Source organism: Triticum aestivum, chromosome 4A (assembly GCF_018294505.1).
Source record: "Triticum aestivum cultivar Chinese Spring chromosome 4A, IWGSC CS RefSeq v2.1, whole genome shotgun sequence".
NCBI classification, from domain to species: domain Eukaryota; kingdom Viridiplantae; phylum Streptophyta; class Magnoliopsida; order Poales; family Poaceae; genus Triticum; species Triticum aestivum.
The window spans coordinates 584,250,687-584,266,684 of record NC_057803.1 but is presented as its reverse complement, the minus strand read 5'-3'; the positions used below and the strand labels follow the sequence as shown (position 1 = coordinate 584,266,684).

General features: G+C 43.9%; 1 protein-coding gene across 1 annotated transcript; it reads left to right on the top strand.

The window, feature by feature from the left end:
* Positions 1-694: 694 nt before the first annotated feature.
* Positions 695-3,764, top strand: LOC123087187 (nuclear transcription factor Y subunit A-7). The gene is made up of 7 exons (XM_044509114.1): positions 695-950; positions 1,797-2,088; positions 2,450-2,553; positions 2,664-2,735; positions 2,836-3,000; positions 3,078-3,204; positions 3,290-3,764. Exons 2-7 carry the CDS (start codon positions 1,806-1,808, stop codon positions 3,346-3,348), a joined length of 810 nt encoding a protein of 269 aa, XP_044365049.1. The 5' UTR covers positions 695-950; positions 1,797-1,805; the 3' UTR covers positions 3,349-3,764.
* Positions 3,765-15,998: the final 12,234 nt, after the last annotated feature.

Sequence of the window (15,998 nt, the reverse complement as noted above, 5' to 3'; positions counted from 1 at the left end):
CATTAACCCCGCACGCACTATTAAAAAGCACTATTCCGTGCCACCTGGCAGCACTGCCCACACTTTAATCAATAACCAGGCCGCAGGAGGAGACCAAGCATTAACACAACACACCAGGTAAATTACTGTACTACGGGGAGACCCAGCCGTGGTAGTACAGTAAATAAATCGAGTTACTCCTTCCTTTCGGTCTTATAGGACTTATCTCAAAATTTTAGTTTTTCCATTTTATAAGGCTCAATTTGGTTGTTCCCCATCACATGTTATGCATGCATGCATTGCAATTAATGCATCCGTAAACATAATTTTTTGAGAAAAACAAAAGCATTAATTGAGTGCTTTTACAAACTACAAAAAATATTCCACCACTCATCATCTATCTTGGTTGATCGCTTCATTTATTAACATATAGGCTCATTTTACCTCGGGAAACGCTATGTTACGGTAACATATTATGTTACTTCAAACACCTCTTTCCTCATTAAGTACTTGCCACATAAGCAAAATTGCCTTGAAATGTGTTAAGTTACTAGCTTAGCTAAGTTACCCCACTATAACCAGCCTTATTATAAACCGGAAAGGAGGGAGTAATTAATTTAATCAACCCGCCAGCCCCTTGCTTAGTCTAGCATTATCTCCTCCCGTACGTCCCGCCCGTCGCCACCCACCTCGTCTGTCCGTCACTCTCACCTCCGCTGCTCGCACCGGCCGCGTGGCGGTGGCGACCCCCTTCCCTTTCCCCCGGTACACGCCTCCACTCTCGTCCACCCATCGGCCCCCCTAACAGCCATGTTAACCACCGCGATTATCCCTCGCCCAATCCCGTCTTAGCCCGAGCCAAGCCAGCCTGCGTGCGTGTGGAGATAGAGAGTAGAGGAGATAGAGGAGGAAGACGCCCTATTGGCCGGGAACCTCACTCCCTCCCTCCCTCCCTCCCTCCGCGCCCAGTGGTCAGTAGCCCTCCTCGCCTCTCGTCTGCTTCCTTCCTCCCTTGTTCCCTTTTTATTCTCGTCGTCTCGTCGCTTCTTCTGATTGGTGTTTGCCTGCCCTTTTCCGCGCGCCTCGGTTCCGATGCGGGCCGACCGGTGTTTCTATTTCGGGCTGCCGCCCGCCCGCCCGCCCGCCGGCTTTCTTCTTCTTTGGATAAGTGGCAAGCAAGAGGCTTATCCGAATTAACTTCACCGGCTTGGGCTGGAGAGCGAGTCGTGCGGGGATCTCGCTTGCGCGGCGTCGGCGGGGATGAGAGTCACGGTTGCTGTTGCCGGCGCCGCCGCAGATTAGGGCTCGAATTTCACCGGCGAGGCGACGATAGTACTATCTGTGCCTTCTGCTTTACTCCAACGGCGAGGAATTCGCGTCTCTTTTCGTCGGCTCGGTTGCACCCATCCAGCTGGGACGTGCCTACAGTTCTATTATAGCTAGAGTGTCTTCTCGTTTTTACTGTTCTGCTGTGTGTTCCCTTGATTCGGGTTCGTGCGTGTCAAACTGTCAATGGATATTGTAATCTGACAGGCAGACACTGCTACTGTTCCGTAATAAGCCTGGAGAAAAGTCGTCGGCTGGTTCGATCCCGTCTTTCTCGGCCCCGGGCGGGCTCTCATCCTGTTCATTAGCAGTAATAATTGGTTGCTTCAGTTTCTTAATCATCATGATCCGTACTCCCATCTGTTCTTCCGGGGATCTGGCGCGTGGCCAAGTTGAAATTTTTGAATATGCTCTGTGTTTGCAACGCATCTTCTTCTTCGTTGACCTGTGTGCCCCCGTGCATGTTCTCTTCGGTGGTGCTGCTCAAACAGTGAGAAGCTATGAGTGGCATGGGATCGCGGCCGGGAGAGAGCAACCTGGTGGAGCCGAGAGGGCTGCCGTCCGGCATGGCGATGCAGCCCTGGTGGACGGGGACAGGGTTCGGGGCCGTGTCTCCGGCCGTCGTGGCGCCCGGAAGCGGGGCGGGGATCAGCCTGTCGAGCAACCCGCTCGGCGGCGGCGCGGGCAAGGGCGCGACGACGCAGGGGAAGAAGAAGACGGCCGACGACGACCCGCGCGCCCAGAGTAGCGACGACGACTCCCAGAGATCAGGGGAACCAAAAGGTTTGTTGGCCTGTCTACTACTTGCACTCCTTTTTTTCTTTTTGAAGGGTACTACTTGCACTCCTATGTATTGTTTTCTTTTAACAAAACCTAGGATCCTGTCAGTAGAGTTGCTTCAGCAAAATGATGAGGAAACTCAAGTCCAATCTTGTAAACCATGTAATACTCTCTCAGTCCGGAATTACTTGTCGCTCAAACGGATGTAGGACGAGCAATTCCGGACGGAGGAAGTAATAACTACTATGTGCACTAGAATATCTTCAGTAATTATGCACCCGAATAACTGTTATATGTGGAAACGAGCTTGTCTGCAATTCACATATACCTGATATCTGTTACCGTGATGTTCTCTGAATGCCAGATGGAAGCTTTGAAGAAGAAAATCAACGTGCCACGTCGCGGATGCCTGCTTTGGCCACAGACTATTTAGCACCATACTCACACCTAGAACTAAACCAACCGATGGTATGATCTCTTCCCCTTCCTGGACTCTTATCTTTTCCGTTGATGTTTGCAACTGTCTGGCAGCGCGATTCTTTATCTGAAGCACATGTTGGCAATTTGGCATTGTGCAGGCTTCGGCAACGTACCCGTACCCTGATGCTTACTACACAGGCATGGTCGGTCCCTATGGAGCTCAAGCAGTGGTATACAGTATTTCCATGCCAATTTAAGCACCAGAAACCATCTCATATGCCTGAATTGGCTGCATTTCTCAACTGGCTGCGTTTCTTGTGGCCCTGACAGGCTCACTTCCAGCTACCCGGGCTGACGCACCCTCGCATGCCGCTGCCTCTGGAAGTGTCCGAGGAGCCCGTGTACGTGAACGCCAAGCAGTACCATGGCATTCTGAGGCGGCGGCAGTCGCGCGCCAAGGCCGAGCTCGAGAGGAAGGCGATCAAGGCCAGGAAGGTCAGCCCAGCAAATCATCTCCCTCGTTCCTTCCTGCCTGAACCTGTGTTCGACCTCTGTTTTCTACTCCATTGCAGCCTTACCTCCACGAGTCCCGGCACCAGCACGCGATGCGGCGGGCGAGGGGCACCGGCGGCCGCTTCCTCAACACCAAGAAGGACGAGAACGGCGCCTCCAATGGCGGCAGAACCGAAGCAAACAAAGGTAGTGTCATCGCCTCCCTACCTGATCAATCTTAGGAACAATTGCTAGCAGCTTGTTCTGACAAAACGGCTTTCCGGTTGGTCAGGCGAGCAGAGCTCCGACTATCTCCGGGTGCCGCCGGACCTGCATCTCCGTCAGGCGTGAAGTGGCACCCCTTGATGCAACCTAGAACAGCGGCTTCCTCCGACCGCCGGCCGGCGCACGGCGCCCCGAGGGTGGATCTCCGTCCGTCCTGGTGTCTGGTGCCCGTGGGTCAGGGTCTGCTGCTGTCTCCAGGCAATTCATTCTTGGCTTTCGCATTCTGTCACCTCTGTTGTTGTTGTTGTTGTTGTTGTTGTTGTGTGAACTAAACTAGGCTGTGCTCCGTCCTCGCGGCGGCGCCGAGACTGCTGCGGGGCGCGTGTAAGATTGATGATTGACTCCGGATCGATAGCGTTTGTGTGTACTGCGGTAGAGTGGGATTTGGCTTGCTTTTGAGAATTGGGCAGTGTAACAAATTATGGGCGGTGCAGGGCTGAACCTCGATGTGCAGAGAATAGAACTGGTGTCAGCATTCTTCACTTCTTGTGACCAAAAATCCACTTTGAGTTGTAGGTAGCATGCCGATATTATCGAAACGAAATCTTGGACCTTGTGCGAACAAGATATTTCCGTCTACGTGCCCAAACTCATACTCTGAGACGATGATGATTCTTCACTGAAATCTTCGTTATTGTACCTCACAAAACCTTGGGCCCATGGACCAACCTGGCGGCCTCCCTCACCGTGGCACTTGCACGCGGGCACCCCTATGTCTCGCTTATAGGAGTCACTAAGAGGTATCCCTTGCGGGAGCCCCGCAAGAGTCACTTCGGTGGGCTGACGGAGCTTAAGTGGTGCGTCCAACCGTCCGCACGTATCGCGTACTGGCCGCTTCTTCAAGATTTTGTTTTTTTATTTTATTTTGTGTATGTGTTTTCAGATTTTAGGTAGTTCTTTTGAGGGGGGTTTTCTTGACTTAAGCATTTAAAAAAAGTTAAATGTGTACAAAAAATGTTTGTCATATATATGAAAAAACAATACAATGTGCATGACAAAAATATTTATCATGTATTTAAAAGATGTTAGACGTGTATAAAAAATGTTTCTGGTATATACGACAAAAGTACAATATACACTAAAACAGAAGTAGAAATCAGGAAAACATATATTTAAAGAAAACTCATTATGCATCTAAAAATGTTAAAACATGTATAAAACCCGTTTCTGATGTATACAAAAAATGTACATTGTGTGTGAATTTACTGGCACTTAAAAAATGTTCAGTTTCTATTGTACAATGTTGACCATGTACTTAAAAAAATCTTAATCTTGTATTTAAAAATGTTAAATGTGTAGTAAAATTTATTGGTAAGATAGATACCAAAAAAGTACAATGTGTATGAAAAAATGTAGCTGAAAAATATAATTATTCAAAAAATGTTAATCATGTATTTAAAAAATCATAAATGTGTTTATATATTATGTATTTGATTTATACGAAAAATGTTTAATGCGTGCTAAAAAAAAGTTGGCTTGTGTAAAAAACGGACAAAGAAACAAGGAAAAACAAAGAAACCCAATAAAAACCAAAAATAAATACAAAGAAAACCAAGAAAGAAAATGAAAACCAAAGAAAAGGAATGCAAAAGAATGGAAACTGATCTAAACCAAGAGAGAAATAAATAAAACCAGAGAAAATGGAGAAAAAGAATAAAATCCACATGGAAAAACACAAAATAGGAAAAATATATTAAAACCTAAGAAAACAGTAAATAAAAACTAAAGTAATAAATCCATTGAAAAATGAGGAAAATAAATGAAAGCATACAAAAACATAGGAAAAAGGAAAATAAAAAACAAAGAGACGAAAATCATTAAGAAATCACACAAAAAGTAAATAACTATTGAAATACCATAAAGAAAACACACAATAAGAAAAAACAAAAAAAGAACCATAAAGAAAACACACAGAAAAAGAAAGAAAATAGTGAAAGCCAATGAAAACTTATAGAAACACAATAATAAAACCCGGTAAAGACAAGCCAAGTCCAATGGATAAACAACAAAGAAGAAAAAAAAACCGAAGCTACATTGAGAGAGCAACCGTAAACCATAGAAAGTAGCCAGTGAACGAGAAAAAAACAATAACAAAGTGTGGCGGCCGAGTTATGGCAAGGGAGGAAAACTCTTCATGTGAGACGAGCGAACATCTCGCATTAAGTGAGATATAGCTCTCATGCTTAGACACACAAGATGCAGCTGAAACAAATGGGCCCGCTCCTGGGTTCTAGCCTAACTACATGAAAAAACGGATGCTTAAAAAAAAAACTACATGAAAAAACTATTAGAAAATTATTCAGATCCTAGACCTTCAAGAAGAAACCGTCAACTCTCGCCTGCAAAATATTTAACCCGAAAAATCGTGATCACAATCCTTCAAAAAGTACAGGAAAAAACGACCTTCTCAAAACTACGTGCCTAAATTAGCTCTACATTTGAGGGAGGTCAAAATTCGAGCTATTTCATTGCTTCTGCTTCACAATGTATGCAAAAAAAAAAAATCCACTCCCTCTCTCACGACAACACTGATTTCTTCAATCATGATCACAAAGCCTTCATCCTCAAAACATTCTTCATTGAAATTTTCGTTATTATACGTCACAACCATTGGAACTTGGACCTAGCCTCTATTTATCCAACCACCATGCTCACGCTCTCCACCCTTGATGCGAATTTTAGTGAACACGAAATTAAACATGTATTCTTTCACAACAACCCCCTTGCAAGCCCAGGTCCGGATGACTTTGGACCTCCCTTTTACCAAAAATCATTGCACCTCTTTACACCAACTATCATCCAATTCTTGCAAGGTTTCTTCGATGGGACTACCGACATTGAACACATAAATAGAGCTCACATCATACTACCACCAAAAAAGGAAACCGTTAGAACACTAGACTCCTTTAGGCCCGTCTAGCTCCAAAACCGCTCTTTCAAAGCAGTAACCGAATTTTTCACTAAATAGACTTAAACCCTATATGCTCTCTTAGTCCATGACAACCAGGCTTTATTTTCGGTCATAAAATTACTAAAAAAGATTGTCTACGCGCGCTGGTCTAATCAACTATTGCAACACCAGAAAAGCACACACAATGGTACTTAAGTGAGACTTATGTAAAGCTTTCAACTCTGTCTTCTCAGACTCACTCACCAAAATCCTCAATGTTAGAGGCTTCTCACCAAAAGCCTATAATTGGACTGACAACATTCTCTCCGTAGGCAAAAACATGATCCTTCTCAATGGCGTTCCACGGAATTGGATAAATTGTAAAAATGGATTGCGTCAAGGTGACCCCCACTCTCCATATCACTTTGTTGTGGTTGTTCCTTTAGCAACTCAACCGTAGAAACATAGATATCATGCAACCTCTCCACCCCTTGTTCTCCCACCTACCGCGCATTACCTTACAATACGCTGACAATACTCCTATAATCGATGGAGCATTGATCCCCATTGCAACCAGGCCAAAGGTAATCTTAGATGAAATTTTCATTGACACCAGACTAGCAAACTTCTCAAAACAACCTTTTTCTCTATCCATGCTCCCTCCCCCAAACTTCTGACGAAATTGCAACCTCACTGGTTGCTCAAGCTCTCCGTTCCCCCAAATCTACCTAGGCCTACCTCTCTCACCTACTCGACCAGTGCCTAATGCGTTTCTCCCTGTACTAGAATTTTGGAAGAAATTCTTGACCGGTTGGCGCATAAAACTCCTAGCCAAGGATAATCGCGTCATACTTATTACTGTAGTACTCGAGTCACTACTCACCTACTTCATATTGATTTGTCAAATTCAAAAGAAGGTAACCAGGCAATTTATGCACTTCAGACCACCTTCTTTTGGATCGCAGAGGATACATGTCTAGTGCTTAGTGCCTCATAGCTTGGAACAATGTTTGCAAACCACGAAAATATGGGGGTTTAGGCTTTAAAAACCATCATACTCAAAATAATTGTCTACTCATAAAATTTGTTGTTAAATCTCTACTACCTTCCTATTCTCCCTGGCTTGATTTGCTAAATTTATGACACCCAAACACAACCCTCCTCCTGAAGGAAATATGCCCTAGAGGGAATAATAAAGATGTTATTTATATTTCCTTATATCATGATAAATGTTTATGAAGGAAATATGCCCTAGAGGCAATAATAAAGTTATTATTTATTTCCTTATATCATGATAAATGTTTATTATTCATGCTAGAATTGTATTAACCAGAAACATAATACATGTGTGAATACATAGACAAACAGTATGTCACTACTATGCCTCTATTTGACTAGCTCGTTGAATCAAAGATGGTTAAGTTTCCTAGCCATAGACATGAGTTGTCATTTGATTAACGGGGTCACATCATTAGAGAATTATGTGATTGACTTGACCCATTCCGTTAGCATAGCACTTGATCATTTAGTTTGTTGCTATTGCTTTCTTCATGACTTATACATGTTCGTATGACTATGAGATTATGCAAATCACGTTTACCGGAGGAACACTTTGTGTGCTACCAAACGTCACAACGTAACTGGGTGATTATAAAGGTGCTCTACAGGTGTCTCCAAAGGTACTTGTTGGGTTGGCGTATTTCGAGATTAGGATTTGTCACTCCGATTGTCGGAGAGGTATCTCTGGGCCCACTCGGTAATGCTCATCACTATAAGCCTTGAAAGCATTGCAACTAATGAGTTAGTTGCAGGATGATGTGTTACGGAACGAGTAAAGAGACTTGCTGGTAACGAGATTGAACTAGGCATTGAGATGCCGACGATCGAATCTCGGGCAAGTAACATACCGATGACAAAGGGAACAACGTATGTTGTTATGCGGTTTGACCGATAAAGATCTTCGTAGAATATGTAGGAGCCAATATGAGCATCCAGGTTCCGCTATTGGTTATTGACCGGAGACGTGTCTCGGTCATGTCTACATAGTTCTAGAACCCGTAGGGTCCGCACGCTTAAAGTTCGATGACGGTTATATTATGAGTTTATGTGTTTTGATGTACCAAAGGAGTTTGGAGTCCCGGATGAGATCGGGGACATGACGAGGAGTCTCGAAATGGTTGAGACATAAAGATCAATATATTGGACGAGTATATTCGGACATCGGAAAGGTTCTGAGTGATTTGGGTATTTTTGGGAGTACCGAGGAGCTACGGGAATTTGTATTGGGCCTTAATGGGCCATACGGGAAAGGAGAGAAAGGCCTCAAAGGGTGGCCGCACCCCTCCCCATGGGCTGGTCCGAATTGGACTAGGGAGGGGGGCCTGTTGGGGAACGTAGTAATTTCAAAAAATTTCCTACGCACACGCAAGATCATGGTGATGCATAGCAACGAGAGGGGAGAGTATGATCTACGTACCCTTGTAGATCGACAACGGAAGCGTTATGTCAACGCGGTTGATGTAGTCGTACGTCTTCACGGCCCGACCGATCAAGCACCGAAACTACGGCACCTCCGAGTTTTAGCACACGTTCAACTCGATGACGATCCCCGGACTCTGATCCAGCAAAGTGTCGGGGAAGAGTTCCGTCAGCACGACGGCGTGGTGACGATCTTGATGTACTACTGTCGCAGGGCTTCGCCTAAGCACCGCTACAATATTATCGAGGACTATGGTGGCAGGGGGCGCCGCACACGGCTAAGAATATGATCACGTGGATCAACTTATCTGTTTCTGGGGTGCCCCTGCCTCCGTATATAAAGGTTCAAGAGAGGAGGAGGCCGGCCGGCCCCTATGGCGCGCCAAGGAGGAGTCCTCCTCCTAGTAGGAGTAGGACTCCTACTAGGAGGGGGAAAGAAGTGGGGAGGGAGAAGGAAAGGGGGGCGCCGCCCCCCCTCTCCTAGTCCAATTCGGACCAGGGGGGAGGAGGCGCGCGACCCACCTTTGGCTACCCCTCTCTCTCTCCACTAAGGCCCATATGGCCCATTACTTCTCCCGGGGGGGGGGTCCGGTAACCCTCCGGCTTTTCGGTTTTCTTCGAAATCACCCGGAACACTTCCGGTGTCCGAATATAGCCGTCCAATATATCAATCTTTATGTCTCGACCATTTCGAGACTCCTCGTCATGTCGGGACTCCCGAACAACCTTCGGTACATCAAAACGTATAAACTCATAATATAACTGTCATCGAAACCTTAAGCGTGCGGACCCTACGGGTTCGAGAACAATGTAGACATGACCGAGACATGTCTTCGGTCAATAACCAATAGCGGGACCTGGATGCCCATATTGGCTCCTACATATTCTACGAAGATCTTTATCGGTCAGACCGCATAACAACATACGTTGTTCCCTTTGTCATCGGTATGTTACTTGCCCGAGATTCGATCGTCGATATCCAATACCTAGTTCAATCTCATTACCGGCAAGTCTCTTTACTCGTTCTGTAATACATCATCTCGCAACTAACTCATTAGTTGCATTGCTTGCAAGGCTTAAGTGATGTGCATTACCGAGAGGGCCCAGAGATACCTCTTCGACGATCGGAGTGACAAATTCTAATCTCGAAATACGTCAACCCAACATGTACCTTTGGAGACACCTGTAGAGTACCTTTATAATCACCCAGTTACGTTGTGACATTTGATAGCACACAAAGTGTTCCTCCGGCACACGGGAGTTGCATAATCTCATAGTCATAGGAACATGTATAAGTCATGAAGAAAGCAATAGCAACATACTTAACGATCGGGTGCTAAGCTAATGGAATGGGTCATGTCAATCAGATCATTCATCTAATGATGTGATCCCGTTAATCAAATAACAACTCTTTGTCCATGGTTAGGAAACATAACCATCTTTGATTAACGAGCTAGTCAAGTAGAGGCATACTAGTGACACTCTGTTTGTCTATGTATTCACACATGTATTATGTTTCCGGTTAATACAATTCTAGCATGAATAATAAACATTTATCATGAAATAAGGAAATAAATAATAACTTTATTATTGCCTCTAGGGCATATTTCCTTCAGTCTCCCACTTGCACTAGAGTCAATAATCTAGTTCATATCGCTATGTGATTAACACCAATAGTTCACATCTTTATGTGATTGGTTCACATCTCCATGTGACTAACACCCAAAGGGTTTACTAGATTCAATAATCTAGTTCACATCGCTATGTGATTAACACCCAAAGAGTGATCATGTTTTGCTTGTGAGAGAAATTTAGTCAACGGGCCTGCCAAATTCAGATCCGTATGTATTTTGCAAAATTCTATGTCTACAATGCTCTGCATGGAGATACTCTAGCTAATTGCTCCCACTTTCAATATGTATCCAGATTGAGACTTAGAATCATCTGGATCAGTGTCAAAAACTTGCATCGACGTAACCCTTTACGACGAACCTTTTTGTCACGTCCATAATCGAGAAACATATCCTTATTTCACTAAGGATAATTCTGACCACTGTCCAGTGATCTACTCCTAGATCACTATTGTACTCCCTTGCCAAATCAGTGCAGGGTATACAATAGATCTGGTATACAGCATGACATACTTTATAGAACCTATGGCCAAGGCATAGGGAATGACTTTCATTCTCTTTCTATCTTCTGCCGTGGTCGGGCTTTGAGTCTTACTCAACTTCACACCTTGTAATACAGGGAAGAACTCTTTCTTTGACTGCTCCATTTTGAACTACTTCAAAATCTTGTCAAGGTATGTACTCATTGAAAAAACTTATCAAGCGTCTTGATCTATCTCTATAGATCTTGAAGCTCAATATGTAAGCAGCTTCACCGAAGTCTTTCTTTGAAAAACTCCTTTCAAACACTCCTTTATGCTTTACAGAATAATTCTACATTATTTCCAATCAACAATATGTCATTCACATATACTTATCAGAAATGCTGTAGTGCTCCCACTCACTTTCTTGTAAATACAGGCTTCACCGCAAGTCTGTATAAAACTATATGCTTTGATCAACTCATCAAAGCGTATATTTCAACTCCGAGATGCTTGCACCAGTCCACAGATGGGTTGCTGGAGTTTGCACATTTTGTTAGCACCTTTCGGATTGACAAAACCTTCTGGTTGCATCATATACAACTCTTCTTTAATAAATCCATTAAGGAATGCAGTTTTGTTTATCCATTTGCCGGATTTCATAAAATGCGGCAATTACTAACATGATTCAGACAGACTCATGCATAGATACGAGTGAGAAATCTCATCATAGTCAACACCTTGAACTTGTCGAAAACCTTTTGCGACAATTCTAGCTTTGTAGATAGTAAAACTACTATCAGCGTCCGTCTTCCTCTTGAAGATCCATTTATTCTCAATTGCTTGCCGATCATCGGGCAAGTCAACCAAAGTCCATACTTTGTTCTCATACATGGATCATATCTCAGATTTCATGGCCTCAAGCCATTTATCGGAATTTGGGCTCATCATCGCTTCCTCATAGTTCGTAGGTTCGTCATGGTCAAGTAACATGACCTCCAGAATATGATTACCGTACCACTCTGGTGTGGATCTCACTCTGGTTGACCTACGAGGTTTGGTAGTAACTTGATCCGAAGTTACATGATCATCATCATTATCTTCGTGACTAATTGGTGCAGGAGTCACAGGAACAGATTTCTGTGATGAACTACTTTCCAATTATGGAGCAGGTACAGTTACCTCATCAAGTTCTACTTTCCTCCCACTCACTTCTTTCGAGAGAAACTCCTTCTCCAGAAAGTTTCTGAATTTAGCAACAAAATTCTTGCCTTCGGATTTGTGATAGAAGGTGTACTCAACAGTAACTTTTTGGGTATCCTATGAAGACACACTTTTCCGATTTGGGTTTGAGCTTATCAGGATGAAACTTTTTCACATAAGCATTGCAACCCCAAACTTTGAGAAACGACAACTTTGGTTTCTTGCCAAACAACAGTTCATATGGTGTTGTCTCAACAGATTTAGATGGTGCCCTTTTAACGTGAATGCAGCTGTCTCTAATGCATAACCCCAAAATGATAGTGCTAGATCGGTAAGAGACATCATAGATTGCACTATATCCAATAAAGTACGGTTATGACGTTCGGACACACCATTATGCTGTGGTGTTCCATGTGGCATGAGTTTGTGAAACTATTCCACATTGATTTAACTGAAGACCAAACTTGTAACTCAAATATTTGTCTCCGCGATCAGATCGTAGAAACTTTATTTTCTTGTCACGATGATTTTCCACTTCACTCTGAAATTCTTTGAACTTTTCAAATGTTTCAGACTTATGTTTCATCAAGTAGATATACCCATATCTGCTCAAATCATCTGTGAAGTTCAGAAAATAATGATACTTGCCGTGAGCCTTAACACTCATCGGACCGCATACATCAGTATGTATTATTTCCAATAAGTCAGTTGCTCGCTCCGGAGAACAGAGTCTTAGTCATCTTGCCCATGAGGCATGGTTCGCAAGCATCAAGTGATTCATAATCAAGTGATTCCAAAATCCCATCAGCATGGAGTTTCTTCATGCGCTTTACACCAATATGACCTAAACGGCAGTGCCACAAATAAGTTGCACTATCATTATTAACTTTGCATCTTTTGGTTTCAATATTATGATTATGTGTATCACTACGAACGAGATCCAACGAACTATTTTCATTGGGTGTGTAACCATATAAGGTTTTATTCATGTAAACAGAACAACAATTTATTCTCTTACTTAAATGAATAACCGTATTACAATAAACATGATCAAATCATATTCATGCTCAACGCAAACACCAAATAACACTTATTCAGGTTCAACACTAATCCCGAAAGTATAGGGAGTGTGCGATGATGATCATATCAATCTTGGAACCACTTCCAACACACATCGTCACTTCACCCTTAACTAGTCTTTATTCTGCAACTCCCGTTTCGAGTTACTAATCTTAGCAACTGAACTAGTATCAAATACTGAGGGGTTGCTATAAACACTAGTAAAGTACACACCAATAACATGTATATCAAATATACTTATGTTCACTTTGCCATCCTTCTTATCTGCCAATCACTTGGGGTAGTTCCGCTTCCAGTGACCAGTCCCTTTGCAGTAGAAGCACTTAGTCTCAGGCTTAGGATCAGACTTGGGCTTCTTCACTTGAGCAGCAACTTGCTTGCTGTTCTTTTTGAAGTTCCCCTTCTTCTCTCTGCCCTTTTCTTGAAACTAGTGGTCTTGTCTACCATCAATACATGATGTTTTTCTCGATTTCTACCTTCATTAATTTCCGCATTACGAAGAGCTTGGGAATCGTTTCCGTTATCCCTTGCATATCATAGTTCATCATGAAGTTCTACTAACTTGGTGATGGTGACTAGAGAATTCTGTCAATCACTATCTTATCTGGAAGATTAACTCCCACTTCATTCAAGCGATTGTAGTACTCAGACAATCTGGGCACATGCTCACTAGTTGAGCGATTCTCCTCCATCTTTTAGCTATAGAACTTGTTGGAGACTTCATATCTCTCAACTCGGGTATTTGCTTGAAATATTAACTTCAACTCCTGGAACATCTCATATGGTTCATGACGTTCAAAACGTCTTTGAAGTCCCGCTTCTAAGCCGTTAAGCATGGTGCACTAAACTATCAAGTAGTCATCATATTGAGCTAGCCAAACGTTCATAACGTCTGCATTTGCTCCTGCAATAGGTCTGTCACCTAGCGGTACATCAAGGACATAATTCTTCTGTGTAGCAATGAGGATAAACCTCAGATCACGGATCCAATCCGCATCATTGCTACTAACATCTTTCAACACAGTTTTCTCTAGGAACATATCAAAATAAACATATGAAAGCAAGAACGCGAGCTATTGATCTACAACATAGATATGCTAATACTACCAGGACTAAGTTCATGATAAATTAAAGTTCAATTAATCATATTACTTAAGAACTCCCACTTAGATAGACATCCCTCTAATCCTCTAAGTGATTACGTGATCCAAATCAACTAAACCATGTCCGATCATCACGTGAGATGGAGTAGTTTCATTGGTGAACATCACTATGTTGATCATATCTACTATATGATTCACGCTCGACCTTTTGGTCTCCGTGTTCCGAGGCCATATCTGCATATGCTTGGCTCGTCAAGTATAACCTGAGTATTCCGCGTGTGCAACTGTTTTGCACCCGTTGTATTTGAACGTAGAGCCTATCACACCCGATCATCACGTGGTGTCTCAGCACGAAGAACTTTCGCAACAATGCATACTCAGGGAGAACACTTCTTGATAATTTAGTGAGAGATCATCTTATAATGCTACCGTCAATCAAAGCAAGATAAGATGCATAAAAGATAAACATCACATGCAATCAATATAAGTGATATGATATGGCCATCATCATCTTGTGCCTGTGATCTCCATCTCCGAAGCACCGTCATGATCACCATCGTCACCGGCGCGACACCTTGATCTCCATCGTAGCATCGTTGTCGTCTCGCCAATCTTATGCTTCCACGACTATCGCTACCGCTTAGTGATAAAGTAAAGCATTACAGCGCGATTGCATTGCATACAATAAAGCGACAACCATATGGCTCCTGCCAGTTGCCGATAACTCGGTTAGAAAACATGATCATCTCATACAATAAACTCAGCATCATGTCTTGACCATATCACATCACAACATGCCCTGCAAAAACAAGCTAGACGTCCTCTACTTTGTTGTTGCAAGTTTTACGTGGCTGCTACGGGCTTAAGCAAGAACCAATCTTACCTACGCATCAAAACCACAATGATAGTTTGTCAAGTTGGTGCTGTTTTAACCTTCGCAAGGACCGGGCGTAGCCACACTCGGTTCAACTAAAGTTGGAGAAACTGTCACCCGCAAGCCACCTATGTGCAAAGCACGTCGGGAGAACCGGTCTCGCGTAAGCGTACGCGTAATGTCGGTCCGGGCCGCTTCGTCCAACAATACCGCCGAACCAAAGTATGTCATGCTGGTAAGCAGTATGACTTATATCGCCCACAAATCACTTGTGTTCTACTCGTGCATACAACATCAACACATAAAACCTAGGCTTGGATGCCACTGTTGGGGAACGTAGTAATTTCAAAAAAATTACTACGCACACGCAAGATCATGGTGATGCATAGCAACGAGAGGGGGGAGTATGATCTACGTACCCTTGTAGATCGACAGCGGAAGCGTTATGTCAACGCGGTTGATGTAGTCGTACGTCTTCACGGCCCGACCGATCAAGCACCGAAACTACGGCACCTCCGAGTTTTAGCACACGTTCAGCTCGATGACGATCCCCGGACTCCGATCCAGCAAAGTGTCGGGGAAGAGTTCCGTCAGCACGATGGCGTGGTGATGATCTTGATGTACTACTGTCGCAGGGCTTCGCCTAAGCACCGCTACAATATTATCGAGGACTATGGTGGCAGGGGGCGCCGCACACGGCTAAGAATATGATCACGTGGATCAACTTCTCTATTTCTGGGGTGCCCCTGCCTCCGTATATAAAGGTTCAAGAGAGGAGGAGGCCAGCCGGCCCCTATGGCGCGCCAAGGAGGAGTCCTCCTCCTAGTAGGAGTAGGACTCCTACTAGGAGGGGGAAAGAAGTGCGGAGGGAGAAGGAAAGGGGGGCGCCGCCCCCCTCTCCTAGTCCAACTCGGACCAGGGGGGAGGAGGCGCGCGGCCCACCTTTGGCTTCCCCTCTCTCTCTCCACTAAGGCCCATATGGCCCATTACTTCTCC

Coding starts and splice junctions, on each gene's coding strand:
- LOC123087187 (XM_044509114.1), top strand. CDS start 1,806: ATGAGTGGCATGGGATCGCGGCCGGGAGAGAGCAACCTGGTGGAGCCG. Junction 2,089..2,449: donor GAGATCAGGGGAACCAAAAG/GTTTGTTGGCCT, acceptor TCTGAATGCCAG/ATGGAAGCTTTGAAGAAGAA. Junction 2,554..2,663: donor TAGAACTAAACCAACCGATG/GTATGATCTCTT, acceptor GGCATTGTGCAG/GCTTCGGCAACGTACCCGTA.